Genomic DNA, 26,558 nt, shown 5'->3' with positions numbered 1-26,558 from the left:
ATTCCTACTGTAATCAGGTCACAACTGCAGAAAAAGAGACGGGACATGTGTACAAATAGAGCCACATCCTGGAGCATCATGGAACCATTTTGCACTGCACATTTGGCTGTGAAAACAGTGTTCCCAGACCAAGAGATCTGCCAGTGGCATAGACCTTCCCGTTCCTTCTTGATGGGAAGCTCCTGCCCGGCCCTGATCCCGAGCTCCCATTTGAGCCTGCTGGACACAAGGACCAGCCCTGAATATAGTGGGCCCCTTAGTGGGGGAGGGCCAAGGTGAACTTTGATCTTACACACCTCCTCCCCAGACTTGCACTGTGTGCTCCCTGAACCTAGCTGAGGATCTGGCCCATTGTACTGTACTTAAGACACGTTCCTCTCATCATAGCCTACAGTGCTCTAAAATTCAGTATTAATTCTTTATCCAGTGATTTTTATTTTCAATAACACACAAGAACATCCAGATCCTTCCAACTTGGTTACTGTTTTATTTATAATGTTTTGTTATAATCACTGTGCCCAAATATAATCCCCTGTCAAAAATTGTAATTAAGATGATCCTGCTTTATTATATGAGAAACAGCATTTTAGTAAAGACACGCAGAGTTTCTCAAGTCAAAGCAATAAAACCTACTGCAGGTTTACCTTTGTGTGAGGTAAAGAGAATTCCTCCCTTCCAATAGCGTTATAAATAAATATTGCTTTTTTAATCTGGCAGAGAATAAACACCCTCAATACAGGGGTGCTGAGAGAAACTTAACCAAACTGTAAACCCTATGTATGATGGAGACCACGTCAAGTCAGCAGCTATGGCCCGATAGTTTCCACGTTAAAGTTTTCATTAATTTTAAATAAAGCTTTTTCTTAGAGCATTGACTAAAACATGTCTGTACAGAACTGTTCACATTCTACTTCAGCATCCCTAGGGAAAGAGTGGCAGCTCCCTTTTCAGCCTATCAGGCTCCCTCATTACTCAAAGAAACAAAACAACTTAAACGAGAAAAAACAGAAAGGGGGCCGTGAAGGAAATGCAACTGGAATATAACCAAATGCTCAAGACCCCATTTCCAGAGTGCTGGTACAGATGCAGTAGGTTGTAGATCTCCTATCATTAAGGCACATGGTGAACATAACAGCATATAAAGCAGCCTGTTCATCCTTCTGAGTCAAACATTCTATTCCAGTAGTAGAGGAAGGCCGGTGAGTTGCTGGCACCTATAACAATTAGCAGTAGTAGATACATCATCATCATTATAGCAAAACGATGATTGGAAAACCAAGACGACTGACTAGAAGGCCTGTGGAGGGAAAAAAATGCATTAAAAAGCATGAATTACATCAAATATAATCTTATCATTGACACATTTATTATGTTTTATTATTTTTGAACAATCTTGCAAGCTTTGATAAAGATTTTCCTAGCTACTATATTGGCTCCGGGATCCCTTTTTGCTTCCTGTAGGTGGAAGCATCTCTGTCTATCTGGCATTTGCACCGTGCTCATTATACTGGTGAGTTGAACTCTTACCTCCTGTGTTGTTTCTGTGAATATACTAATAAGTATTTAACTCGTAAAAGCTGATTGTTTGTGACAACGAAGTATTTCTGTGGAACATCACCCCCTTCACTGTTTTTTACTCTTGCTCTTTTCCTGTCTATTTCTTCTGAATCTGTATGGGACAAGAAGAGGTTTTCTTGGAAATGGGAAGGAAAGCAAAAGCACACGTATGACAGTAAAGGAAGACGGTCAAGGCATAGGACTTGGAGTTAGGAGACAGGGTTCTTATTCCTCGCTCTACCTCAAATTTCATTGGTCCCTCTTAGCATCCCAAAGGGGAATCAGAGTTGTCTTAAGGCTCCACTAGCCCCTACTGGTTATCCCTGGCATGGGGGTACTATGGGTTGGGCTGGGAGTGGAGAAAGGGCACGTTAGAGGTGGAGAAGGCAGGCCTAGAGCACGATGCTTGAGGGTTGCAAACATCAGAGAGGATAGAGAAATAATACAACAGCAAAATGAAATTATAGCTTTGTTATGAGTCTAACATGCCTAAGTCCAGAATGCATATTACTCTTGCTGTTACAGGAATACCTTGGCGTGGGTTCACTTGTGGAACAAATGAAATAACTCTGCATTACAGAACGTGTTCTGTTATCGTACTGACGCTAGATTAAAACAAAATAGGATCCTATTTTGGTTTCTATACTGATCTAGCTAGGTCCCGCTACTAGAATGATCAAGTTTTATTTTTTCCATTTTTGTGGAAAGCTTTTGTAGATTTGCTAATGGGTCATCCAGAAAAGGTGCCACTGTCGGTAGACAGATACTGGGCTAGATGGACCTTTGGTCTGACCCGGTACGGCCTTTCTTATGTTCTTATGTATGTGCCTCCTGGTCAGTTTCTGCTGGTGGGAAACTAGTGTACACACGAGTACATTCTTAGCTGTATTACTGCACATATACACAACCTAAGACCTGAGGAGTATTAATAGAAGACTAACACACACTCTAGCTGTAATTATTTCTATACACTCACCTTTCTTCTTCACCTGGCATTTTACATCTGGATGATCGATAATCTCACAAACCGCTACACAACTAAGGATAGGGCCCAAAACACTGCGTTGCCACCCAAGACCATGAGGGCTATACAGAAGAGCAAGGCTTAGATCACTGGTAAGGTAGGTACCTTCGCCAAACAAGGATGTCTGAAATAGCACAAAAGTAAATCAAGAGAGATTGCATCAGATCAAACACACTGAATGGCCACATGGAACAATAATACAGTGTACCACTGCACTTTCCTTTCCAAATGCCAGCACGTGGTTTCCAAAAGTATTATGGAACTTAACAACACAGCAGTGAAATTCAGAAGTCTCAGATCTTAACCTCCTTAGCGCTGGACTACAGACAGACTTTGTACCAGTGTAACTATTTCAGTTAGGGGTGTTACTATTTTTTTTTAAAACTGATTAAGCTAGACCAGTATAAGCACTTTTAAACCACACTAAGGAGGTTGTACAACTTTAACTATACTGGTATATTTAAGTGGTGCAACTTTTGTGTATGGACAAGTCCTTAGTGACATTTAGAAACCTGCTTTGCAAGGGAAAAAAATTCTTGAAGTATGATTTTTTTTTCTCCCAAATGCAATTGCTTTAACAGTTTAGAAACATAGGATTTGCCACCCCATCTAATCTAGCACACTGCCTCCCATTATAGGCAATGTGATAATTCATGAGGGTGGGGAAAAAAATTGAAACACACCATGCCAGCTGTGCCCTCCTGGGAAGGTAAAGATTCTTTCTTACCCTCTGGAACCCTCGATGTGTGGGCCTTTTAACTTTTTTGTTTTCATGTGAACTTCGGTGCTTAATGTGGGGATGAAATTAAAAACAGTAAGTCACTGTTTCACACGTGGCCCAGGTTGGTAGAGACTATGTATTTTTACTGTCTGCAAGCTACGTGACAACCTACATGAAAAGAAGTGATAGTCTCAGCTAGCTTCTATCAAACAGGTGTGGACATCCACAAAGTCCCACTCCCCACTAAATGACATCCTTGTTAGCAATCTCCTGGCAGATGCAAAGAACTCTCAATTGGCAGGTAGTTTACCACCTTTAGAGGTGGTCCAGGGTTGAGACCTGGGCAGAGAGAGCCTACACTGACCATTTTCCTCCTGGTCCAAGGCTCTGAGTTGTTAAATTTTTCAGAGGCACTAAATTAATTTTATTTTTATTTTTTTTTGGTTTTTAAAGTGAAGGATGGCTACAACCAGGCATATTGGAGAAACGACTATAACTTAATGCCAGTTTCACACCACCTGCATTTTTTTAAGCTCAATCTACATTATAAAACCTAGAATAATCATATGCAAAGTTAACTTTGTTGCCATCAAGGAAAACAAATAGCAACATGAGATCACATTTTTATCCCTACACACGTTTGTACATGTGTTTAAAACATGCCTCAGAGTTTGTGAACAAAGGATGAAGCTGTGTGTTTAAAGCAAGAAATATTGGAAACCTTACCCTATTTAAATGGCAATGTAATCCATTGTGCAGTATGGAATGGAAGTTCTCAAGGCGACTCCCATGGAATGCATAAATAAGGTTCCTTTCTCCCCTGGTTTCATCAAATTTGGCATTCATCTGATCACAATACACTATTTCAAACAGGAAGTCAGGAGTAGGAACAGCATCACTTGACATTCCTGTCAACTCTTGGATCTTCTCATACTTAAACACAGAAAGGAATCCTAGTGTTATTTTTTTAAAGGTCTAGTTTATTCACTGGAAATTTGCTTAGTGTCTCAGATCCTTTCCTAGTTCCTTAATATATTTACCTATGCGCATTTACAATTCAGTATTAATACCCAGTTAGCTGGTAATAGTAACCACAGAAGACCAAGTGGATTCTGGGAACTGTAAGGGTTTCTTTTCCTCCATGCTCCTGCCCTCTTCTCCTTTGCTGCTTCTCTATGAATATTCATGAGCATTGCTGAGTGGCAAGGTTATGACATCAAAGTTAAATCCCCGTCTCCCCCACCTCCTCTCCCAGTAATGTGACTCAGATATCAGAGTTAAGTGGATGATGCAATGAAAGGGAGGAAAGGAAGAGACATCTTTATGGTGTCATAATCCCAGCACACAAACAAGGCTATGATATAGATATATTCATGAGATATGTTCCTTGGGAAAGAAAAAGATGTGGAACAAAAAGACATTTTTATCATTTCCAGCAGCATCCACAATTCTCTTACGTACTTAGACAGTCTCCATTACTGTTGTATCTGAGTGCCTCACAATGTTTAACACATTTATTCTCACAACATCCCCGCGAGGTAGTGCACGTTTTACAGATTGGAACCTGAGGCACAGAGAGACTAAGTTACCTATGCAAGATCATACATGGCGTCTGCGGCTGAGCATGGAAACGAACCCCGGTATCCTGCGTCCTAGGCTGGCACCTGAACCACTAGCTCATTCTTCCTCCTCAACATGAGGTGTTTTCTAAATAGAAAAAGTGGCCTGGTTCCTGCCCTGAGGACCTCACAATCTGAACACAGGGTAGGAGTACAACATTAAATAGAGTGGTCAAGTGTGATTAACCATACATTAGCAATATAAGGGTTTTGCTAAGACAAACCTTTGGGGTTTTAATAGGAAATAATAGATATAAAAAAATTAATCACCACTCCGTCATTCACTTGCTTTTGCTGCACACATTCTTTCTTCTGTTCTTGTCTATTTAGATTTTGAGCTCTTTGGGATAAGGACACTGTCTCTTTATTCATAGACTCATAGACTTTAAGGTCAGAAGGGACCATTATGATCATCTAGTCTGAACTCTTGCACAAAGCAGGCCACAGAATCTTACCCATCCACTTCTATAACAAACCCCTAACCTATGTCTGAGTTACTGAAGTCTTCAAATTGTGGTTTGAAGACCTCAAGCTGCAGAGAATCCTCCAGCAAGTGACCCATGCCCAATGCTGCAGAGGAAGGCGAAAAAACTCCAGGGCCTCTGCCAATCTGCCCCGGAGGAAAATTCCTTCCCGACCCCAAATATGGCGATCAGTTAAACCCTAAGCATGTGGGCAAGAGTCACCAGCCAGCACCCATGCCTACCAGAGAATGTGTTCACTTGACATACTTTTCAATCATTACAATAAACAACCCTTAAATCCTAGGTCAAGGGAACCACCTGCATGCAAATGGTTGTGTTAAATAGCAAACACATGTCATGAAACTTTCATTAAGAATTTGAAATCTTACCTCCTTTTTCTTAGTACTTTGTATAGTTAAGAATTTAGATGATAAAATCCAGCTGAACAGATCCCAGGTCCTTTTATCTGTGTCTGAAATAGACTCTGGAAGTTCTTTTAAGCTTGGCAAAGCATTTGTATCTGCAAGCTAACATAAGAAAGACTATTAGTGTGGTTTGTCTCTCTTCATCATCATGATTAAACAGAGACCTCTAGTGGTAAGAAAACAATATTTCACTCTAATGGGGATCTCTGTGGTACAAGCTGAAAAACAAGTTCCCAATTAATTACAAGAACAACTTCTGAAAAACTTATACTGAGTTGATGTGGGGAAATTTGTCATTTGATCTGACATGCAACACTGAGTACTATGTTTGAGCAAGTTACATATCTTCTATAATTCTATGGCCTATATTCAGCGGCAGCATCCATGGGGTATGCATAAGAACAGTGAGCAAAAACATCTGAGGCTGTGGCTACACTTAGCACTTCAAAGCACTGCCGCGGCAGTGCTTTGAAGCACTAAGTGTAGTCAAAGCGCCAGCGCTGGGAGAGAGCTCTCCCAGCGCTGTCCGTGCTCCACCTCCCTGTGGGGAATAACGGACAGCGCTGGAAGCCGCGCTCCCAGCGCTGGGGCTTTGACCACACTGGCGCTTTGCAGCGCCGCAATTTGCAGCGCTGGAGAGGGTGTGTTTTCACACCCTGCTGCAGCGCTGCAAATTTGCAAGTGTAGCCAAGCCCTGAATGTGGTCACTACTTAAACACAAAGGCGATATCTGGAGTGGTATAAGTGTGACAGATATTGCAATCCCATGCAGTAACTTAGTACGGTATGGTTCCCAAAGATATGTATCACTGTGGGCATAGACACTGATTCTGTGGGTGCTCTGCACCCACTGGCAGCCATGCTCCCCGCACCACCTCCTCCCCCTCCCCTGAGCGTACTGCGTCCTGGCTCCTCTGCCTACCTCCCAGCTCTGCCCACCCAGCCGCCACCAAACAGCTGTTTGGCAGCATTAACATGCTCCGGGGTGGGGTGGGGTGGGGTGGAGGAGCAGGAACTTGGTGGGCTCAGGGGAGGCTTTGGGGAAGGAGTTGGAATATTGGCAGAGAGGGGGTGGAGTTGGGGTGGGGACTTTGGGGAAGGGCTTGGAATGGGGGCAGGGAAGGGGTGGGAAGAGGCAGGGCCTCATGGAAGGGGTGGAGTGGGGCAGGGCTGGGGTTGAGCCCTCACGGGAAAGAGGGGAAATCGGCACCTATGACTGTGAGCCAGGGATTATATGCAACACCAGGAGGGAGGGTTACCACAACTCCATGAATCAAAACAGTGAGGGGGTGATTAAGGTGACTCCATTTAAGTTGTAAACGCCTCCAGAGAGATGCCACCCCCTGAGGAGGCTTGGATATACTGGTTCAAACTGGATTTTCCAGAGAGCAATGGACAAAAAACCCCAGGCTTTTGATATTTATTTCACCTGTTAAACTTTTTCAGACTTTTAACTTTAGACTTAGAGGCTTCCAAGGATACATTTGTCATGTAACTTCTAAATCTAGATTCCTTAATCTTACTTACTGCATTTCAGACTTGCAAAATTTTACTTACCCACTTATACTGGACAGATAACATATCAGTAACTTTTTTATCATTAACTGGGCAAGAGTCGGAATTTTGTTTGAGCTAGTAAATGTACATAGTTTTGCACAGCTGCTTTGCCTCTTTAGTGTTACAGAAAACAATGTGCTCTGTATTTTAAACCCGTTTTATAGTCTCCACACAACTTAGCTATAAACTCTTGGGCCAGAGATCTCATTTTTATGATTTTCTATAAAGAGCTATATCGGCTTTTGCCCATATACAAGTTATAACACAATATACACGGTAGTATGACAGCTTTTTTTCTACTTTGTTAATTTTTTTTTTTAACTTCCAGGGCTGTGTACAAATTACACTGCATTTATTTGGAAGCACACCATTAAAACAGTGATTCCCTCCTTCCCTTTATGCAGAGGTCTATGCGCTGCTGCATATGCTCAGTACGGCATTTGTCTGTTTATTCAACATCACGTGCCTGAAAAAGTGTTCCTCCAACCAAAAAAGTAGTTCACCTTTGGACAGGGACCATGTCTGGAAAGTTTCTATCCCAGAGGAGAGTTTTTTCAGAAACTTATGAGTAGTTGAAAATGTTATAGTGGCAGCTATTTTGCAATTTTAACTACTGGACAGTGTTCCAACACACATACATACATACAGAGCACATCCTAACAGCCTCATATGTAGTTAGGAAAATCAAGATTGGGGGAGGGGATTAGACTTACGTTAGCCATTTGTCCTTAACAAGGATCAAGTTTTTTAAATATATGTGCCCATAATGCTCACACCACATCTTGCCAACACAGGAAATCCAGCTAAATTGAACAGGCTTCAGAATTAAGGGCCTGAAGCAGTAGCTGCACTGAGCAGGGAACTCCTAGTGAATCAGAATCTTACCCCCAATCTGAGAGGACAAGGGGACAAATGTACAATGCTGGAAAGCACTGTGTGGACGTGGTAACCCTCCACTGCACCTCTCAGTCAGCCATAAACCAAGGAAAAGGCAAGGCAAGCCTGGTACCTTCAGCAGCACAGCAGGTGTGTGAAACCAGGAGATGCCAGAAATGGGGTCAGCACTATTCAAGTGGATAATCACATTAATAATACTTAGCACATTTCATCTTCCAGGCACTTTATAGATATTAACTAATTGCTCCTAACAACACTCCTGTGAAGTAGCATCAGTGCATAAGTAATGAAAACGAGTGACTTGTTTACAGGATCTGTTCTGGGCTTTGTTTTTATGTGGAACTAATTACACCTGTACTGGAGGAACACCTGCTGCTCTTCGGCTCCTCTCCCCTTGACACTCACAGTGTCAAGCTGTCCCCTCTGAGGGGATAACTCACCAACGCATCAAAATCCTTGCTCTCCTCGTTAGCATAGAGGCCTGGAAAGGGTCTCAGGACGGAATCGCGCTTGTAGCTCTGCAAAGCGGAGACAAAGAGGCTGCACTTCAGATCCGCAGCCAAGATGTCCCTGCGGGTGGCCTCCTTGATCTTCTCCCTGAGGGCAGCATCGCTGGGCCTGCGGGGCAGCATTCCCACCAGGGGTCTGGCCAGGAAACACACGGGGCAGCAGCTCAGCAGAGGTTAAAGCTCTTCCCTAACCCTCAACCTGGGGGTGCTGGAGGGACCAATCTGCCACCCCCCAGCTGTCCTCAGCGCCCCCCCTCCCGTCTCCCTGCCATCCATGTCTCAGGGATTTACAGAACATGTATCCTGCCCCCCCAGTCCCCTGCATCTCACTGCTTGGGCCCCCAGCCCACCCCACCCTCTATACTGCCCTCCGGCCCCCTCCTCTCTCCCCTCCTGCCCCCCCCGCACCCTATACTGCCCTCCGGCCCCCTCCTCTCTCCCCTCCTGCCCCCAGCCTGTGCCCCCCGCACCCCATACTGCCCTCGGGCCCCCTTCTCGCTCCCCTCCTGCCCCCCGTCTCTCCCCTCCAGCCCCCTCCACACCCTATACTGCCCTCGGGCCCCCTTCTCGCTCCCCTCCTGCCCCCCGTCTCTCCCCTCCAGCCCCCTCCACACCCTATACTGCCCTCCGGCCCCCTTCTCTCTCCCCTTCTGCCCCCCGCACCCTATACTGCCCTCCGGCCCCGTTCTCGCTCCGCTCCGGCCCCCCTTGTTGCGCCCCCCGCGCTACCCACCCGGCGGCGCAGGCCCAGCAGCGTCTCCCGGGCTCGGCTCCCCGCCCCGCCGCCTGCCTCACCGGGCGGAAGCCGCGGCTGCCTCTGGTTCTCCCGGCCCCGCCCAGCCCCGGCGGCTGACGGCTCCTCCCTCCCCCACACGGCCCGGGCCCCCCCCCCAGGCCGATCTCTGCGGGGCTCCGGAGAGGGGAGACCCCCCCCCGTGTCTCGGCTCGGCCCGGATCGGGGGGACCCTGTCAGCGCCAACCCCCTGCCTTGGGACACCCGCCCCCGACTGTCTGCCTGTCCCCCATTGTCTATCTGCCCCCCGACTGTCCCCCCCATTGTCTGTCTGTCCCCCATTGTCTGTCTGCCGCCCGACTGTCCCCCCCATTGTCTGTCTGTCTCCCCCCGACTGTCTGCCTGTCCCCCATTGTCTGTCTGCCGCCCGACTGTCCCCCCCATTGTCTGTCTGTCTCCCCCCGACTGTCTGCCTGTCCCCCATTGTCTTTCTGCCGCCCGACTGTCCCCCCCATTGTCTATCTGCCGCCCGACTGTCCCCCCCATTGTCTGTCTGTCTCCCCCCGACTGTCCCCACATTGTCTGTCTCCCCCCGACTGTCTGCCTGTCCCCCATTGTCTATCTGCCCCCCGACTGTCCCCCCGACTGTCTGCCTGTCCCCCATTGTCTATCTGCCGCCCGACTGTCCCCCCCATTGTCTGTCTGTCTCCCCCCGACTGTCCCCACATTGTCTGTCTGTCTCCCCCCGACTGTCTGCCTGTCCCCCATTGTCTATCTGCCCCCCGACTGTCCCCCCCACATTGTCTGTCTCCCCCCGACTGTCTGCCTGTCCCCCATTGTCTATCTGCCGCCCGACTGTCCCCCCATTGTCTGTCTGTCTGCCCCCGACTGTCTGCCTGTCCCCCATTGTCTATCTGCCCCCCGACTGTCCCCCCCCATTGTCTGTCTCCCCCCGACTTTTCTTCTCTCCTTGCCCACTTTCTCCTTCCCTCCCTCTCTCTCCCTCATCCCTTGGTCCCCCCCCCCTTCTTTCATCTTTGTCCTTCATTCCTCACTTTCCATCCACCCTCTTTCTGTCCTTCCTCCTCCCTCTCCATCCTCTCATCCTTCCCCTTATTCGTAGCTTCCATTCTTTTCTCCATTCAGTCGCTCATTGCACTGTTGCTCTTCACTTCATGTCTTTCTTTCCCTCCTTTCTGCCCTAACCCCCATCATGTTCCTTTCCCACTCTTGCCCCAGCAAAGACCTGGGGCGGGTCGACATCTGTACCATCCAAAGCTGGGACCATCTGAATGAAGAAATGAAAGAGAGGAGCTTTGCAGGGTTTCATTGACACCCTTGTAGTCTGCGGCAGAGCTGATCTGGAAATGTGAGGGGGACTTGGCAGGGCTGGGGTCTGATCTGATCTGAAGAAGAAACATCAAGCCTGTTCGGACTATTGGAAGAGGGTGCAGGACCTCATAATACAGACAGACTCACTTCTTTGGGAGTCAGAGGAGACATGCAAGGCATAGTGGAGTTATTCCCTTTTCCCCTCTCAGAAGATAGCATTTTTATAGGGGGCACTAAGGTAGGTGAAGGCAGGGAGGGGTGTTGTAGCAGTGAGAATGCACTGTTACTTGGCAAAAGGCTGATGCACAGCAAGGCGAGACAGATTTTTTTAAATAGTATAAATCTCATTGATTCCTAGCTTGTAGGCATTAGAGCCTGTAGGTCTGGAGGAGGGATCTCAATGAGGAGTAGGTTGTGGCTTGGTTTATCAGCTCAAAAAGGGCATTCCCTATGTAACTTACAGGCTCCTGTCATGCAGAAGTGTCTTAAATGCTCAGAGAGCTTTAAAAGGCATACAAGCACAGGGTTTTTTTTTTTCTGGATCTAGTTTTTGTTTTTTAGGCACGTCCCGGTTTTAAACCTAATTCAACATAGGCAGCAGTCAGCTACTGAACTCACTGCCCTGCAGTCTTTCTTATATGAGCCTGCCGGGCCATGATTGGCTGCTCCTCTCAGCCCCTTTCTAATTGGCTGCCTCCAGCGCAGCCTCCTTAGGGCTGCTTTTAACCCCTTTTCTGCCGGTGAGGGGCAGCCGTCCCATCACACTCTCCTTTCTCTCCACTTGTTCTGCTGGGATGACTTTTTTTCCTAATTTTCAGCTGTTGTCTGATGATGCTTGTTTTTCATCTCGCGTGGGTAGTGTGGCTTATAATCCAATATATCATAACCATGCTGCTGCACGCCGCTGCTTGGAATATTACAATGACAGAGGGACTAGAATGTAGGTCTTCCTGCTCCGAAAGTATGGGCTGCTGTCACTTATATTCCATAGAACAGTGGTTTTCAAACCGAGTCGCAACCCAGAACTGGGTTGCGGAATGGAAGGGACTTGGTTGCAGCAGCTCTAGTCAGCACCGCCAACTGGGCCATTAAAAGTCCCATCGGCGGAGCTGCCTGGCTATTGCAGGCTAGTCCCTACCCGTTCCGACACCGCGCTGTGCCCCAGAAGTGGCCAGCAGCAGGTCCGGCTCCTAGGCAGGGGGACCACAGGGCTCCACGCGCTGCCCCTGCCCTGAGCACCGGCTCCGCACTGCGGGGGTACCTGTGGGTGAGAGCCACGTGGAGCCACTTGTGTGCCTCAGCCTAGGAGCCGGAGCTGGACCTGCTGCTTGCCACTTTCAGGGTGCTGCGTCACTGGTCCGCAGTGCCAGGGCAGACAGGAAGCCTGCCTCTGCACCACTGACCGGGAGCCGCCGGAGATAAGCCTGTGCTCCAACCCCGCACCCCAATCCTCTGCACCAGCCCTGAGCCCCTCCCAAATCCAGAGCCCCTTCCTGCACCCCAAACTCCTCATCCCCAGCCCCACCCCAGAGCCTACACCCCCATCCCAGAGCCCAGACCCCCTCCTGCACCCCAACCCCCTGCCACAGTCCTGAGCCTACCCAAACCCAGAGCCCCCACCTGCACCCCAAATCCCTGGTCCCACCCCAGAGCCTGCACCCCCAGCCCAGAGCCCTGACCCTCTCCCACATCCCAACCTTCTGCCCCAACCCAGAGCCCCCTCCCACACCCTGAACCCCTCATTCCCGGCCCCACCCTGCAGCCCTCACCCCCGCAGCCCAACCCCCTGCCCCAGCCCAGAGCCCTCTCCCACACCTCAAACCCCTCATTCCCGGCCCCGCCCCATGGCCCTCACCCCCGCACCCCAACCCTCTGCCCCAGCCCTCTCCCACACCTCAAACCCCTCATCCCCGGCCCTACCCTGCAGCCCTCACCCCCACTCCCCAACCGCCTGCCCCAGCCCAGAGCCCTCTCCCACACCTCAAACCCCTCATTCCTGGCCCCACTCCACGGCCCTCACCCCTGCACCCCAACCCTCTGCCCCAGCCCAGAGCCCTCTCCCACACCCCGAACCCCTCATCCCCAGCTGAGTGCCCTATTGAGGTCCCTTCCAGTCCTACACTATGATTCTATGGCAGCTGGGTCGCCAGGAAAAAAGCTTGAAAACCACTGCCATAGAATTGTAGTGCAAGACTGGAAGGGACGTCAGTAGGTCATCTAGTCCAGTCCCCTGCACTCGGTGCAGGCCTAAGTAATAACTACACCATTGTGCCAGGTATTTGTCTAGCCTGTTCTTAAAAATCTCCAATGATGGAGACTCCACAACTAGCAAATCTATTACAATATCACACACAAGACACAACTAAGTACCCAAAATTAGATCATGATTGAATTATTTTAAGATAGTTTTCCCTGTATAAATGATGGAATTCAAGAAAATGTTCTTTGCTTATATATCTATAGCTTTCTTAGAAAGGGTCCTAACTGTTCTTAAATTAGCTATGTAAAGTACCCTATGCATTTTTTAGATGATGAGATTTTATGGTCAGGGAGTGGTGTTGGAATAAATGTGCATACAATCTTTTTTCTTCTTGATCATTTCACAGAAAATGCATTTTTCAATAACAGTTATATAAACAAGATTTCAGTATAACAACATAACATTAATTGCTGCGGTATAGTCTTGTTGGAATCTTGGAGATAAAGATATTAAAGATACTTGGGGTTTTAGCTTAGCAAATTTACTAGACATCTAGATATACTTTTTCTCTTTAAAACATTAGCCAGCTCGTAAGAATCATATTGCCTTTCTTTTCCTAACACACTGGTAGCTGATTGTTATTGTGCGGGGTCTTTTGGATGAAACCTTAAAATCAAGATTCTGACTCCTCTGCATGGACATTAAAAATCCCACAGCACTTCTTGTAACAATAGGCGTTTGCCCCAATGTCACTGGCCAGCAAATTTCCTCACTTCCCATTATGTGGCAATGTAGTATGTGCCAATCAGCTGTCCGACAGCCACCTTCAGTCTTGGACTTGGTTGCATTCCATTTGGTGCAGGGATTCCTGTATATCAGTGGTCCTCAACCTTTTCATCTGGCGGGCGCCAGACGAAGGACCGTGGCGGCAGTCAAGCATCCGCCCAAATGCCGCCGAATTTCGGCGGCGACGCCTCTCAATGACGCCGCTTGTCAGCGGCAAGTGGCATCATCGAGAGGCGTCACCGCCGAAATGTCGCCAAATTTTGGCGGATGCTCGACTGCTGGCCAGGACATGAGCGCATTTAGATGCCCTCGCGGGCGCCATGACGCCCGTGGGCACCACGTTGGGGACCCCTGCTGTATATTATCCATAAAGTACTATTGGCTGGAAGGATGGCATGAGCTACTTTTAAGGGGAAGATGTAGCTGTCACCACCTAAAGTTTTTTCTCTTGGCTTGTGTAAGTCATCCTGATTTCAGAATATGGCTGCTGAGACTCATTTCCACATTTGCAAGGCCTTGAGAGGAGGCATTTTGCTTTATCTGATTCTGCCTTATTCTGTCTGTAAATATCTGATGTCTCTGACAGGCTGCTAACTACATCATTCAGTGATTCAGCTTGGGACATGTTTATTAGCTTGCATTATATTAAATTGTTCTGTGCGCTCCCTTTGAAAATCAGTCTTTGACTGTCTCAATTCGCTAGTTTTGTTCACTAATATTTCATTAGACATAATCATTTTCTTATCAGCACTTGTTAAAGAACAATATAATATGACCATGGAGATGTCTCTTTCAGTTTCTTCCTCTGAGTGGAATTTTACATTGCGATTTTGAACTTTTGCATTAATATTATTTCCATGTCTTCATGTAAAATATTTCTTGTTCCATGAGAAAAGAAAATGCTGTCTTGTCACATGACTACTTTCAGCCACTCTCATGTCAGCATATTTTGACTGTTTACGATTTAGGGGATGGCTACTGAGATTGGTCGCCATTGCTCCAAATCAGATTGGGTATACCAAAGATTGCGTCCTAACTGGATGCAACCGCGTTTAGTGATAACTGTTAACTTCTGAGCCAATCACATACCAGATACAAATCTCTGCTTATTGATAGCTCACCAATGGTGAATAATTTTTGTTCCCTGGGCTTGTAGCTTCACCTTTCCTTTAAGAAAAATCTGTTACTCTTTTTGAAATTCCTGAGTATAATGAAGACATTTCAAGGGTCAAAAGTTGCATTGGTCCAATAGCCGGGATTTGCCATGTAACAATCCTGACAAGTGGCAAAATAGAACGGCTGATCTGAAGGACCAGTGTCTTTTTTTTTAAGGTCTGATAGACTCAGAGCCCTGGTGGTTTGTGAGGTGAGGAAGAGTGTGATGCAATGGTGTAAGTGCATAGTTGATAGCTGCCAGCTGGCCATCTGCTATGGTGGTCTGGGCTGTATTACATGGGTGGTCGATCAAGGATTTAGGTGTACATAGATACTAGGTCAAGGACTTAGATGTGGGAGAAAGGCAAGTGTCTATCTGGGGATGCTATGAGGAAAAAGTCCATCCTGGTGAATTGCAAACGGAGAGCCAGAGAGAGATGAAGAGTTTGTCCTGGAGGAGAAAATTATGTCTATTTGTGTTGGAGAGCCAGACATTTGTGTTGCTCCAGAGCTCATCAATATACCTTTTAGTTAATCACAGGAGGGCCTCTTTTAAAGAAAATGGATGGTGCTGTGTTGACTTGTTCCTGCACCAAGAAATTAACTAAGAATAGATATAAAGTAACACCAGCAGCCTGAAAGTTAATGAAACTGCTGAAAACATTGACCCAGAACTGATGTGTCATCCTTGGGATTTAAAATGAATGACAGTTCTATTGCAGCAAGTTCTGTTGATTTAGGCAGTGGCAGACATCGATGGGATAACAAGTTTGCTATATTAAAACTGACGTGAGAGTGGTGTCTGGTCAAATTTATCCAAGGATGGACTAGAACCGTATTCTACAAACTAGAACAAAGTTTTTGATGCCAAATTTAAGAGAAACCCCTTCCTGTACCGATGTTTCTGAACTTCAACTCAGGGCACTAAAGTCCATGAAGATGTGACATCAGCCATATTAATAAGGGCCACTACCATCCTGTAAGTGTTAAAGTTACAGTATTGAATTTAGATCCATTCCTCTTTCTGATTCTTAATTTTGGCATGAGCCTTTTCTCCAGCTGGGGACATTGGGTGCTATCATCTTCTTTTGCCTCTTGTTGAAGTATCAGTAAAACCACTGGTGCAACCCCGTAGCGGGTATGGAGTAACAAAGCCCGATTCTCCTCTTGTGAAGGGGCCGATCCAACACTGACTGACTTCAACGGGTGTCATTGACTTGACAGGGCCCTCACACAGTGTAAATCAGGAGTAACTCCCGTGAAGCCAAATAACTTTTGGCCATTAGTATTTATTTATCTTGGAGTTTTATCCTGCCGCCCATCACTGCAGTATCGGAATACCTTCCGTGCAATAGGAATAGCAAACTCCTTCATGGAAACTCTGGCACTTCTCCCCTTTTGGGGCCACAGCTCTGCTGGGGGGGGGGAGGGGAGATTTTATTTATTTCATCATTATTTAAAATTTAACTCCCTAGCAAAAACCCCACTGTTGCTAATACCAGTTAAGCTCCTCTAGTATTGACAACATTGGGAGCCCCTGGTGTTAGAAGCACCTCCAACTGCTGCTAGCATTTTAAGCACCGTGTCATTGAATCCTGCTCGTAGCAGCTCTGATGGACACAGAGTGATAAAGCTTTGGGGTCTGGAGGAATATTAGAAATATAGCCAACTAATTCATTCCTGCATTTAATTAAGAGTTGAAAGTGTTGCTCTTACTTCAAAAATCCAACATTCACCACTTGTCCTCACTCCTTTCTTTTCTAAAAACACTGATGTATCGAAGAATTAAAAATTTCTAAATGTGTGGTTTATTTTTTTATTGTTGCCCAGACACATTCATTTTCACTGCCACGGGGTGACCATACATCCCGTTTTGGCTGGGACAGTCCCTTTTTTAAGCCGTCCCGACTTTTTTTCAGGAGGCGTATGTCCTGTTTGCTCTGGTGACTTGACCAGTTGGCAAGAGCAAATGGGACAAAAGCCCACTTTTGTCAAAAAAGTGGGGTGCAGTGTGAAGGAATGTGGGGGGACGCGTAAATGCCAGCCCCCCCCCATGGGGAGGAGGCAGGGCTTGGGGGAGGTAGTGTTCCAGCATGGGCGAGGGTTGCCCACAGGGTTCCAGCAACGGGCAGCAGCCTCATGTTGGGAGGCGGGGGGGGGGGTAGCGGGGTAGGCAGCTCGGGCAAGCAGCTGGGGGTGTCCCGTTTTCAGTTTATGAAATATGGTCACCCTCCTGCTGTCTGAAGAAGGCACAGCGCTGTCTGATCCCTGGCTGAGGATTTAGGAGTCAAAACTGTAGGTTAGGAAGCAGCAGACTTAGGTAGAACAGCCTAGATGCCCTGCCCTAATCCCTGCATTCCTCATCTCCAAACAACCACAGACACTTTTTGCCTAATGCTGCGTCCATCCCCGGCTGCCTCCATGCAATCAAAGACCTCACTTCACCTCACTTCCATCCCTATCTTCCTCTGCAAGCCAATGAAGTTACATCAAGGATGAACTTTGCCCTATGTGTGCTTACAAGCAGCTTTCCGTTACATCTCCCCTACTCAAGAAGTGCTCTTAAAATGTATTCTCCCTTATTGATTTTCTAGATATATTGTCCTTGTTGGACAGCTGTGATTCTGCACAAAGACAGTTTTATAGAAGGCTGCTAAACTGACATTGCTGGGGGAAGAGCTTGGGTAAAGTATCTCTATGGTTTCTTATGAAGTCAAAGATGTGGTAGGTTAGCATATGTGGATATTCAAAATAGAGCATTTCTGGTGTCAGTCGGTGCCTTTTGGCATAGAAATGTAGCTTAAATATCTTCATTTACTTCAAGTACATTTAAAATTGATCTCATGGACCAGAAATGAGAATTTTTTCTCCTTAACTACGGTTTGTGAAGGAAACGAATATGGGTGAGGGAAAATAGAAATACAGTGCTACACTCCGTAAAATGAATGCTTAAGTAAGGGGTTTGTTACTGGTTGGCAACGCTGGCAAAGGCCAGCTGTAACCTTGACCTAGGGTTCAAAGAGGGAGGTTAGTTTGAAATAAATCAATAGTATGGTCAGGTCACTTCAAGAGCTGTGCTTGAAGATGACCTGCTGTTTGTGTATCCAGTTGGAATAGAACATATGGTAAAGATAATAGAAATAAACAGTTTATCTCGTTTTCCTCCTTCTTCTAGTTGTTAACGTCTTTCTGTCCTTTTCATGACTAATCTGTTAAAGCCCCTTTTTCCTGGGATATTTACTGAAACTAGAACTCTGGCCCAAATATCTTTTGAAATCAATTGGCAGAAAATGTCCTCGCTTTTCCCTACGTTTTAGTGGCTTGCCGAAATCATATTAACTTTTGTTTTGGAAATAGAGCACTATGAAAATGATGGGTCAGATCTTCCTGTCTCTCATACAGGTGCCACCCCAAATCAGTGGGATTGCACCAGTGTAAGGAAAATTTGGTCTGCTGTGAGTTCTCGTGTGTACCCTCAGTTTAGTCTTCCCTTCTAAAAACTGAGCTGTTTAATTTTTTAAAATTAAATAGTTCAAAGTGCTTTACAAATATTAATCTCGCCACACCCCTGTGAGATAGGCATTATCCCCAGTTAAAATGAGGAAAATGAGGGACAGGGTTAAGTGACTTCCCCAAGGCATCACAAGAAGTTTGTGGCAGAGCTTGGGATAGAACTCAAAGATGAAATCTTGGCCCCATTAACACGAATGGGGCCAGAATTTCTCCCCAGATCTCATGAGTCCCAGTTTAGTGCTTTAACCACAAAACCATCCTTCCTTTTCTGGTCACTATTGCAGTTCTCTTTGTTTTGTTGAATTTCTTTTCTTTGTTATGCACCAATTATATGCTCCTCTTTGGGGATTTCACATAGAAAGAGATCCAATCTCCCATTATCTGTAGAGCAGATTATTGAGGACTAGGTTACGTGATTCAGGTTTATTTGTGCTGTCACCACATATGGAAAAGAGAAGCAGCTTCCCTTTCACCCAAACACACCCGAGAAGGTTAAAAAGTGCCGTGAACTAAATCCCTCCTAGATGGTAATTATCCATGCCTTTCTTTACCATCACAAGAAAGGAATACCCAAGACAGCATACTCAGTCCCAGCAGTGCAAAAGAGACACTGGGCCTGATTCTCTTTTCACTGACACTGGAGTAATTTAGGAATCACTCCTCTGAAACTAATTAAGTTAAGCTGGACTGAAACTGGTGTGAATAAGAGGAGAATCAGGCCTAGTATGTGTAGCGGAAAATAATACTTTCTAGCCAGATAACTATCATGTTAGCTGATACTGTTGTGATCTTGAATTGTTTGGGTCAAATAACAGCGAAGGAAATGTTAAAGCCGACCCAGCTTTTGTGAAAGTATGAGATCTTTATTGAATTGTTCTAGCACGTGGCACCTCTGCAAAGCGAATTCCAAGGCAGAGTGTAGGGAACACATTCTCAGTGCGGGGAAGCAATGTCTTGCTAAAATAAAAAGTCGTTGCTGGATATAAACTTGGACATTTTAAAACAGCTTTGATTAGCAGATTGCTTCTTTCCCAAGGTGGCCCATGCAGTGTGGAGATAATGGCATGTTTTAGTATTTGTGATGGGCTGTTTTTTCTTTTAATACAAAAATCTGAAAATTATACATTTTAAAACAAAATGATATAGCATAGGAAGGGGCATACGTGCTAAAAATAATAATAATTAAAAAAAGGCGAGTAAGATCTGTCTGGAGTGCTGGCCCTTTGATGGTTTATTTGTTCCTTAGCAGTCTTTGGTCTGACACATCAGAAAATAAATGCAACAGGAGACTGGATGTGGAGCATTTCACTTCTAGGTCACTGGTTCAAATCCAGCCCAGCTCAGGAGTGACCCTCCATGTCAGGTTTGACAGAGTGCAGGGAAGCCAGCACTCTGCAAACAGAGGACTTTGGTCTCCAGCACGATCAATGTGGCATCTTTCAACAGCGTTCAATTCTCTTTAAGAAGGGAAGATGTCAGGAGCAAGCCAGTGACCTATTGGTTCACTTCCCCGGCTTGAGCCTCTGTTTCCCAAGCAGAAGTGTGGAGTCGTTCTCAGGAGAGAATTGATGCTATCAACTCTTCCAGGCTCTTTTGGTTTCCCCCTCTTTCCCCTTTCTCAGATCAGTCAGTCTGAGTGAAATATGCAGCCATACGGTAGCTGAGGCAGGCTGGTGATGCGCCAGAGGTGTGGTTTCAAAGGTTCAGGCACAAATATTGAACTTCCCATAATAGCCGTATGAATAGCACATTAGCATTAAACCCTTTGGGTGTGATTCTGCTCTCACGCTGTTGTAAGCTGGGAGACAACCGAGTTACACCAGTGTAAATAGAGTCAAAATCAGGGCCTTTAACCCTTGCCTTTGACTTATTTCTTACTCTGACACTGTTACTACAAAATCACAGCACCGGTTTCAGAGAAATGGGAGTGCCATCCCTTTGCTGCTTCCGCAGAAGGTGAGTTGTCGGATTGTTTTGCATAAGAGTGTGAGAAACTGACATGCAAGTTTCAAGGATGAAGCTAGTTCTTATCTGCTGGGAGACAATAACAGGATAATAAATTAAAGGGTTGGCCAGGATGTTAAATAGCCAATGAAGTTACAGCTGTGCCTGTCTGCACCTTATTAACCAATTAGCAATTGCTTGATTGCCTGCATTAATTGTATAAATGAAATATGCTGGAGAGAAATAAAGGACTTAGCTGCCAATCATGCTGACTGAAGAGCTTTGTTCATGCCCGCTTGAGAGGCACCGAGACGCAACAGTGAGTTGCTGACGACTGCAGTCGAGGGATCTCCCAGGAGAGAAAAAAGCTTTTGAGAACATAAGAATGGCCATACTGGGTCAGACCAAAGGTCCGTCTAGCCCAGTATCCTGTCTTCCAGCAGTGGCCAATGCCAGGTGCTTCAGAGGGAATGAACAGAACAGGTAATCATCAAGGGATCCATCCCCTGTTGTCCATTCCCAGCTTCTGGCAAATACAGGCTAGGAACACCATCCCTGCCCATCCTGGCTAATAGCCATTGATGGACCTATCCTCCATGAGAAGGAGGAGATGACCTGAATGGATTAATGGAGACTTTGGTTTCAGATTAAAGACTCAGAAATGTCGACATAATTAGAGGACTCTCTGTTCTGTATATACAACCTCAGGGTACCTTTTGAACTATAGCTTTTTCCGTGATTCGAACCTTTACAAATCACAATGGGTGATTTCATAAATATTAGATTCCGTAAGTCCCTCTCTGTTAGAAGGACAGAAGTTTGAAGGAAAACTTTCACAGGTTGGTTTTGGAAATTGTTGAATTCACAACTCAGGAGTGGAAAATATTCCACCACAAAGGGCACGGTGCATTTGTCAGTTAACAAACTGAAGTATAATTAAGGTAATTGCAAAAGCTTGCACTGAATTAATGTAAACATTTACAGTGAGACGGTGTGAAAAACTTTTAACTTGACAGAAAGGAGACATGAGATAGAACTGAAATCACTGTTAAAATAGTCATGAGTCATTGACCTATGAGGAGTCCCAGCAGAGTAGAATTTCCCTCAAGCCCAGAAGTAGTCAGCTGTAGGTTGCTGGTTTAGTTCCTTCTCTCATACAAGAAGCTACTGTGAAGTTTTTCCTTTCTAGACTGTTTTGTGAACAGTGAGTGATGATGAGTGCTGTGAGAAAGGGCTGGAGACCTGGGTCTGCTAAGGCCTAAAGGGGTTGAAAGACTATCCAAAGCTTGGCCATGAACCTTTTGAAGTTTCCCTCCTTGTTCCATGCATGTCCTCCCACTAACCAGACTAGAGCGTGGTGGGAGCTGCAAAGCACTTTACCTGGATGTTTGCACAGTCAAGTTTTAGTGCCGTGAATCTTCGTGGGGAACAAATTTCAAAGTCTCTCATGAGAGTCAGAAGTGCTCATGCCCTCATTAACTCAGGAATGCAAAGGACTTTTAGGACTAAGGGAAAGGTACTTGATCGGATAGGGTGGAGATTTGGTTTGGGGAACTGGGTTTGCCCATTTGAAGTTTTCTCTTAACCAGTTTCCCCCCTTGTCCAAATTGTACTTAAACATACAAAAATATGCAGCTTTCCAGAATTGAAAAGCAATTTCTGCCAGGAAGAACAAGCGGCCTCTGTTTTTGGTAGCGTGGACAGGTTCATGAAACCACCCGTGAGACTCTCAGAATAGGGTGGGGGATTGCAAAATGGGTGATATTTTACCTAGCACAAGTGTCCACAAGGTCCTGATGGCAGCTGTGCGCCCAGCGCTTTCGTGGGTAATTATAGTGGTCTCCCCTGCAAGTGGCAAATAAGGTGAACTATAAGGAGCAATGACTTTAAGAAAATGAGTGACCTAAACATAAATAGCTTGAAAAGTCCATGCACTTTGTAAGTTGACAGACTGCCTGCTTTTCAGGGCTGCATAGCAAGTGCATTGGACAGCACAGGTGCTCTGTAAATGGAAGTCCACCGTACATGAATGCATTAGTCTTGTGACTTCACCTCCAATGAGACCAATTACACAGGCGGTGGCCCTTTGCGTCATGCTGTGTGCAAGGGCCCTGATTCTCACTGCATTACTCCAGTTTCACATTGCCATAACTCGATTAACTTCCGTGGAGTTATAGTGATGTAAAACTGGAGTGTAACACTGATTCATGCCCAGGGAGTCTAGCTCTCTGCTACATGTGAACACCCTGTTTGTAATACTGTTCCAACTGCATTTAGAGAGTGATCTGCAATGTAACAGTTACAAAACAACGGTGCTGCGTGTTTGTTCGGCTGTTGGATGTTTTCAGCACATCTCAACACTAATTGCCATTGTGGTGGAGAGAGCATTCCCCAATGTATGTGTTTTACCAGGTGATGGCAGCAGTGTATCTATCCAACCGAGCCAGCGTCTCCCTCCTAGCTAATACAATTAAACATGATAATTGTGCCACTGCAGGGTAGGACTTATGCCTCATGCAGCTCAGCAGGCAGGTTTTTCTAACTAGCTGACTTGTCAGTTCCTTTTGGTGTTCTGACTGAATTCCTTCAAATATTGTAATATGTGATTATACCGCAAAATTATGCTGCCCTTGTGTGAACTGGCAGTTTCATCTGATTTGTTTCTGCAGATCGGGTAAATTGCCCAAAGGAAAAAGAGAAAGAGACAGAAGTGAGTGCTAACAGGGTAGCAACTCCTGAAGCACGGAGAGGACAACCAGTCATTTCTGCTCTGTGCATCTTCTACCTGTGTCTACCTCTTGCTTGTGTTTTTAAATTAGAGCCCGACTGCTGAATCTCAAAACCAAGTGAGGCACTGAATCATTCGCCAGCCATGCTCTGTCTCCCAGAACACTAAAGAGAAAATTAGCCTGCCTTGAACAAGGAGGCGACCGCTTAACTGTATTTCTCCCACAGACCGTTACATACAGACAGTGGGGTCTACTTGGTTAGCAAAACCATTAACTTGATTTTACTTTGGGGGTTTTGCAAAACATTTGCATGAGCCTGTGTATGGAGTGAGAGTAAATTCCCATCTTGCCCTCCCCAAACCCAAGTAGTCATGGTAGGGGAAGAGAGGACAATCAAAATCAGTGTTGGATTTTTTTTCACTGAAATATTTAAGATCCTCTATGAATAATGCAGCTTAGAGCCCTACTTCTTTTGCACATCACGCTGACTGGTTTCACGAAACAATAGGATTCCTCCCAGCTTTCCTCACAGACACAGGACACCTCTCACCCTGCGTGAAGCTTGTTGGGGCAGGAAGACCAGTGGTGGAGGGGTTTTTTTTTTTATAGTGAGATAAACACAGGATAGTTCTCTCACTGTAAAATCCTATGGAGACAAAGCACCTGTAGTTTTTATTGCAAGGTAGGTACCTACATGAGGTCAGCACTATAGCCCTACCCATGGTTAACCTCACCTAGTTAACCTCATGGTTAAAACTACAGAGCCTTCTCTCCACTAGGAGTTTACAGAGCAATAGCTACCACACCTTCCTGTCTTCAGCAGGAAGCCTTCAGCAGCCAGCTCAGTTGTATTTGATTGGGAAACATCTCCTTTTTTTCCTTCAGCGTGCTGCATATACACACACACTCGGGTAGTGATTCTTCCGTAAATGGTGTAAATCCATTGGCTGCAGGAGAGTTATTTCTCATAGACTCAAAGGCCAGAAGGAACTAAGTGAGCAAACTTATTTGGTGTCCGGCCCCCCCCCCCCCCCCCGGCCGCAGCTCCCATGGCAGTCAGTGGGAGCTGCTGGCTGTTCAGCAGACTTAGAGACCAGGCCACTTAGTTAGGAGCCCAGTTTCAGGTTCCTATCTTCCTTGCATCTGAAGAAGTGGGTATTCACCCACGAAAGCTCATGCTGCAAAACGTCTGTTAGTCTATAAGGTGCCACAGGACTCTTTGCTGTTCCTATCTTAGAGGCTCTCAGCCCAAGTTAAGTTTGGAACTGGAGCCTCATACACTAAAGTCCTCCACTTGAAATCACATCCTCTTAAGAGAGTCCTAGATAGAACACAAGGGATCCCTTTCCATCATGCAATGTAGCTCTTTCTAAATTGTTTGCAGTAGTGCCAATAAACTCCTCCACTACTTTCTCTAGTGGTATGTATGCTCTTTATTCAAGAAAAAAATTAAAAGTTTATCAATGTTCCCCTATTTGAAGAGTTACCGTATGTACCCATCTGTTTACCCTTAACTATTTAGTAACATGGTTCTTAATTAGCTTAACTTCATGATAACAATGCTCCAAGTTTTTTTTAAAGCTTGCATGACAGATGTGGGAAGTTTTTCAGAAAAGTTTCTACTGTATTCAATGCCAACAAAAAGGATTCGATTCCTGCCATATGCAAATTGCAAGGATATGTACACGGCCCAGGGCAGGTAGAGAGCAAATGGGGGAGCTGAGAGATTGAGAACAGCTAAAACTTTAGTCAGATGGTTATACAGGAGAAGCCTAACAAGTAAGAGAAAGTTAGTCTGCTAGTCCAAAGGACAATGCAGCTACTTCACCAGTCCCACAAGAACCCAACCACGGCCCCAGGTCGGACTAGTCAGGTGGAACTAGCATTCAGATGCCATAGCAAAGGCAGCTATGCAACTGGGCTCTACAGCTGCAGTGCATGTTCTGTGACCATGACCAGCTCCTGTGCAGTAGGCAATACAAGTTAATCAGCATAACGCTGTCCTCTGCGAGGGGATATGGTGGCAGAAAGGGAAGGGTCAGCTGTACATTAGCTATGTTTTTATGCTCTTATTGCTACTAATACATTAAAGAGATATCTGTTTAGACTTTAGAATTAGACCTATGAATGGGCAAACCTGACCCACCATAGGTTAGAGTGGTCAGCTATATTCTTAATGCACTCAGGACACTGCATAAGGCCTTCAGTTTTGCAAAACTCCAAAGCAACTTGATTTTCCATTTGAGCTACACGGAAGCTTCTATATTGTGAGAGATGCAGCCCACTTTGCATGGTGCTTAGCACCACGCTTTTGCAAGCCATAAAGAACTGATTTGCAATGCTTAGGTGCTCCAGAATAGCAAAAGCCTCCTCCTACTGCTATTGGAGTGCTAACCTCTCAGAGGAAGGAGGAGGGAGAAAGAGAGATGCAGCACTTTTGCAGTGCTTAGTGATTCAGTCATTGCATTCTGCCTTGATTACTTCTCCCACTCCCAAAACTGGGGCTTAAGCCCTAGAGAATTTCATAATTGGAAGGAGGAGAAGATTTAGAGCAACAGCAATCTCACAGGGTGCTAGAGTTCCTACAACTAGCTCCACTCACACACACCAAAAAAAGTCTCATTCCAAATTCAATTTTAGATCACGTAGTGGACTGTCCCAGTTAGCAATGATGCAAGCAGATAGCTTTACATGGTGTGATTCTCCTGAAGCTTAGCCCAACCTTGGAGATTTAACATGATCAGATAGTCTCAGAAGCTTTTCAAGCTATTCCAGTTGTGCGGATACATTTTCAGGTAGTTCATTTAAAAGCATTTACGGTGGACGATGGCTGGGCCAGACGCATCATATTCCAGCTTGTTGATCCACATCAGCTGGAAGGTGGCCAGGGAAGCCAGGATGGATCCTCCAGTCCAGATGGAGCATTGACGCTCCGGTGGAGCAATGATCTTGATTTTCATGGTGGTGGGCACCATGGCAGAGATTTCCTTCTGCATCCTGTCAGCGATGCCAGGGTACATGGTGGTGCCTCCCAAAAGCACTGTGTTAGCATAGAGGTCCTTTTGGAGGTCCACATCACACTTCATAATGGAACTGAAAGTGAAACAAACCAAAGTGCAGTTTATGCGAATAATACCTTGCTTTTAGATAGTGCTTTTTATCAGTAGGTCTCAAAGCACTTTATAAAGGAATTGGGTATCATTATTCCCATTTTACAGATGGGGAAACTGAGGCACAGAGCAATGAAGTGACTTGTCCAAGGTCACCCTGCAGGACAGGATTAGAACCCAGCTCTCCTGAGTTCCAGTCCTGGGCTGCGTCCAGTAGGCCACACTGCCATGATTAGTGCAGCAATGAAAATTAAAACCGTAGTGGGGCCTGTGGTGGTATTTT

The 26,558-nt window shown here is 45.8% G+C and overlaps 2 protein-coding genes across 4 annotated transcripts; both read right to left on the bottom strand.

Annotated features, from left to right (window-relative positions):
- Window positions 1–464: 464 nt before the first annotated feature.
- Window positions 465–10,784, bottom strand: PARP16 (poly(ADP-ribose) polymerase family member 16). 3 transcript variants are annotated; one of them, XM_044980883.1, is made up of 7 exons: window positions 10,753–10,784; window positions 8,705–8,909; window positions 5,775–5,912; window positions 4,029–4,235; window positions 2,534–2,705; window positions 1,528–1,669; window positions 465–1,297 (listed from the first exon to the last, which is right to left on the bottom strand). In XM_044980883.1, exons 1-7 carry the CDS (start codon window positions 10,776–10,778, stop codon window positions 1,153–1,155), a joined length of 1,035 nt encoding a protein of 344 aa, XP_044836818.1. In that variant the 5' UTR covers window positions 10,779–10,784; the 3' UTR covers window positions 465–1,152. The 3 variants fall into 3 exon arrangements, with proteins under 3 accessions (XP_044836818.1, XP_044836819.1, XP_044836820.1); XM_044980884.1 differs by lacking the exon at window positions 10,753–10,784 and adding an exon at window positions 9,507–9,598; XM_044980885.1 differs by lacking the exon at window positions 4,029–4,235.
- Window positions 10,785–25,952: 15,168 nt separating this feature from the next.
- LOC123344543 (actin, alpha skeletal muscle-like) lies at window positions 25,953–26,272 on the bottom strand. Its single transcript, XM_044980886.1, has one exon. The coding sequence runs from the start codon at window positions 26,249–26,251 to the stop codon at window positions 25,970–25,972; it is 282 nt and encodes a 93-aa protein (XP_044836821.1). The 5' UTR covers window positions 26,252–26,272; the 3' UTR covers window positions 25,953–25,969.
- Window positions 26,273–26,558: the final 286 nt, after the last annotated feature.

This window comes from Mauremys mutica, chromosome 11 (genome assembly GCF_020497125.1).
Source record: "Mauremys mutica isolate MM-2020 ecotype Southern chromosome 11, ASM2049712v1, whole genome shotgun sequence".
Taxonomy (NCBI): domain Eukaryota; kingdom Metazoa; phylum Chordata; order Testudines; family Geoemydidae; genus Mauremys; species Mauremys mutica.
Note: the sequence above shows the minus strand (reverse complement) of the source record. Positions and strands in the feature narration are given on the sequence as shown.

Coding starts and splice junctions, on each gene's coding strand:
- LOC123344543 (XM_044980886.1), bottom strand. CDS start 26,251: ATGAAGTGTGATGTGGACCTCCAAAAGGACCTCTATGCTAACACAGTG.
- PARP16 (XM_044980883.1), bottom strand. CDS start 10,778: ATGGTACAGATGTCGACCCGCCCCAG. Junction 2,706..4,028: donor TACATTGCCATTTAAATAGG/GTAAGGTTTCCA, acceptor GTGCTATTTCAG/ACATCCTTGTTTGGCGAAGG. Junction 1,298..1,527: donor TCACAGAAACAACACAGGAG/GTAAGAGTTCAA, acceptor TTCCCTCCACAG/GCCTTCTAGTCAGTCGTCTT.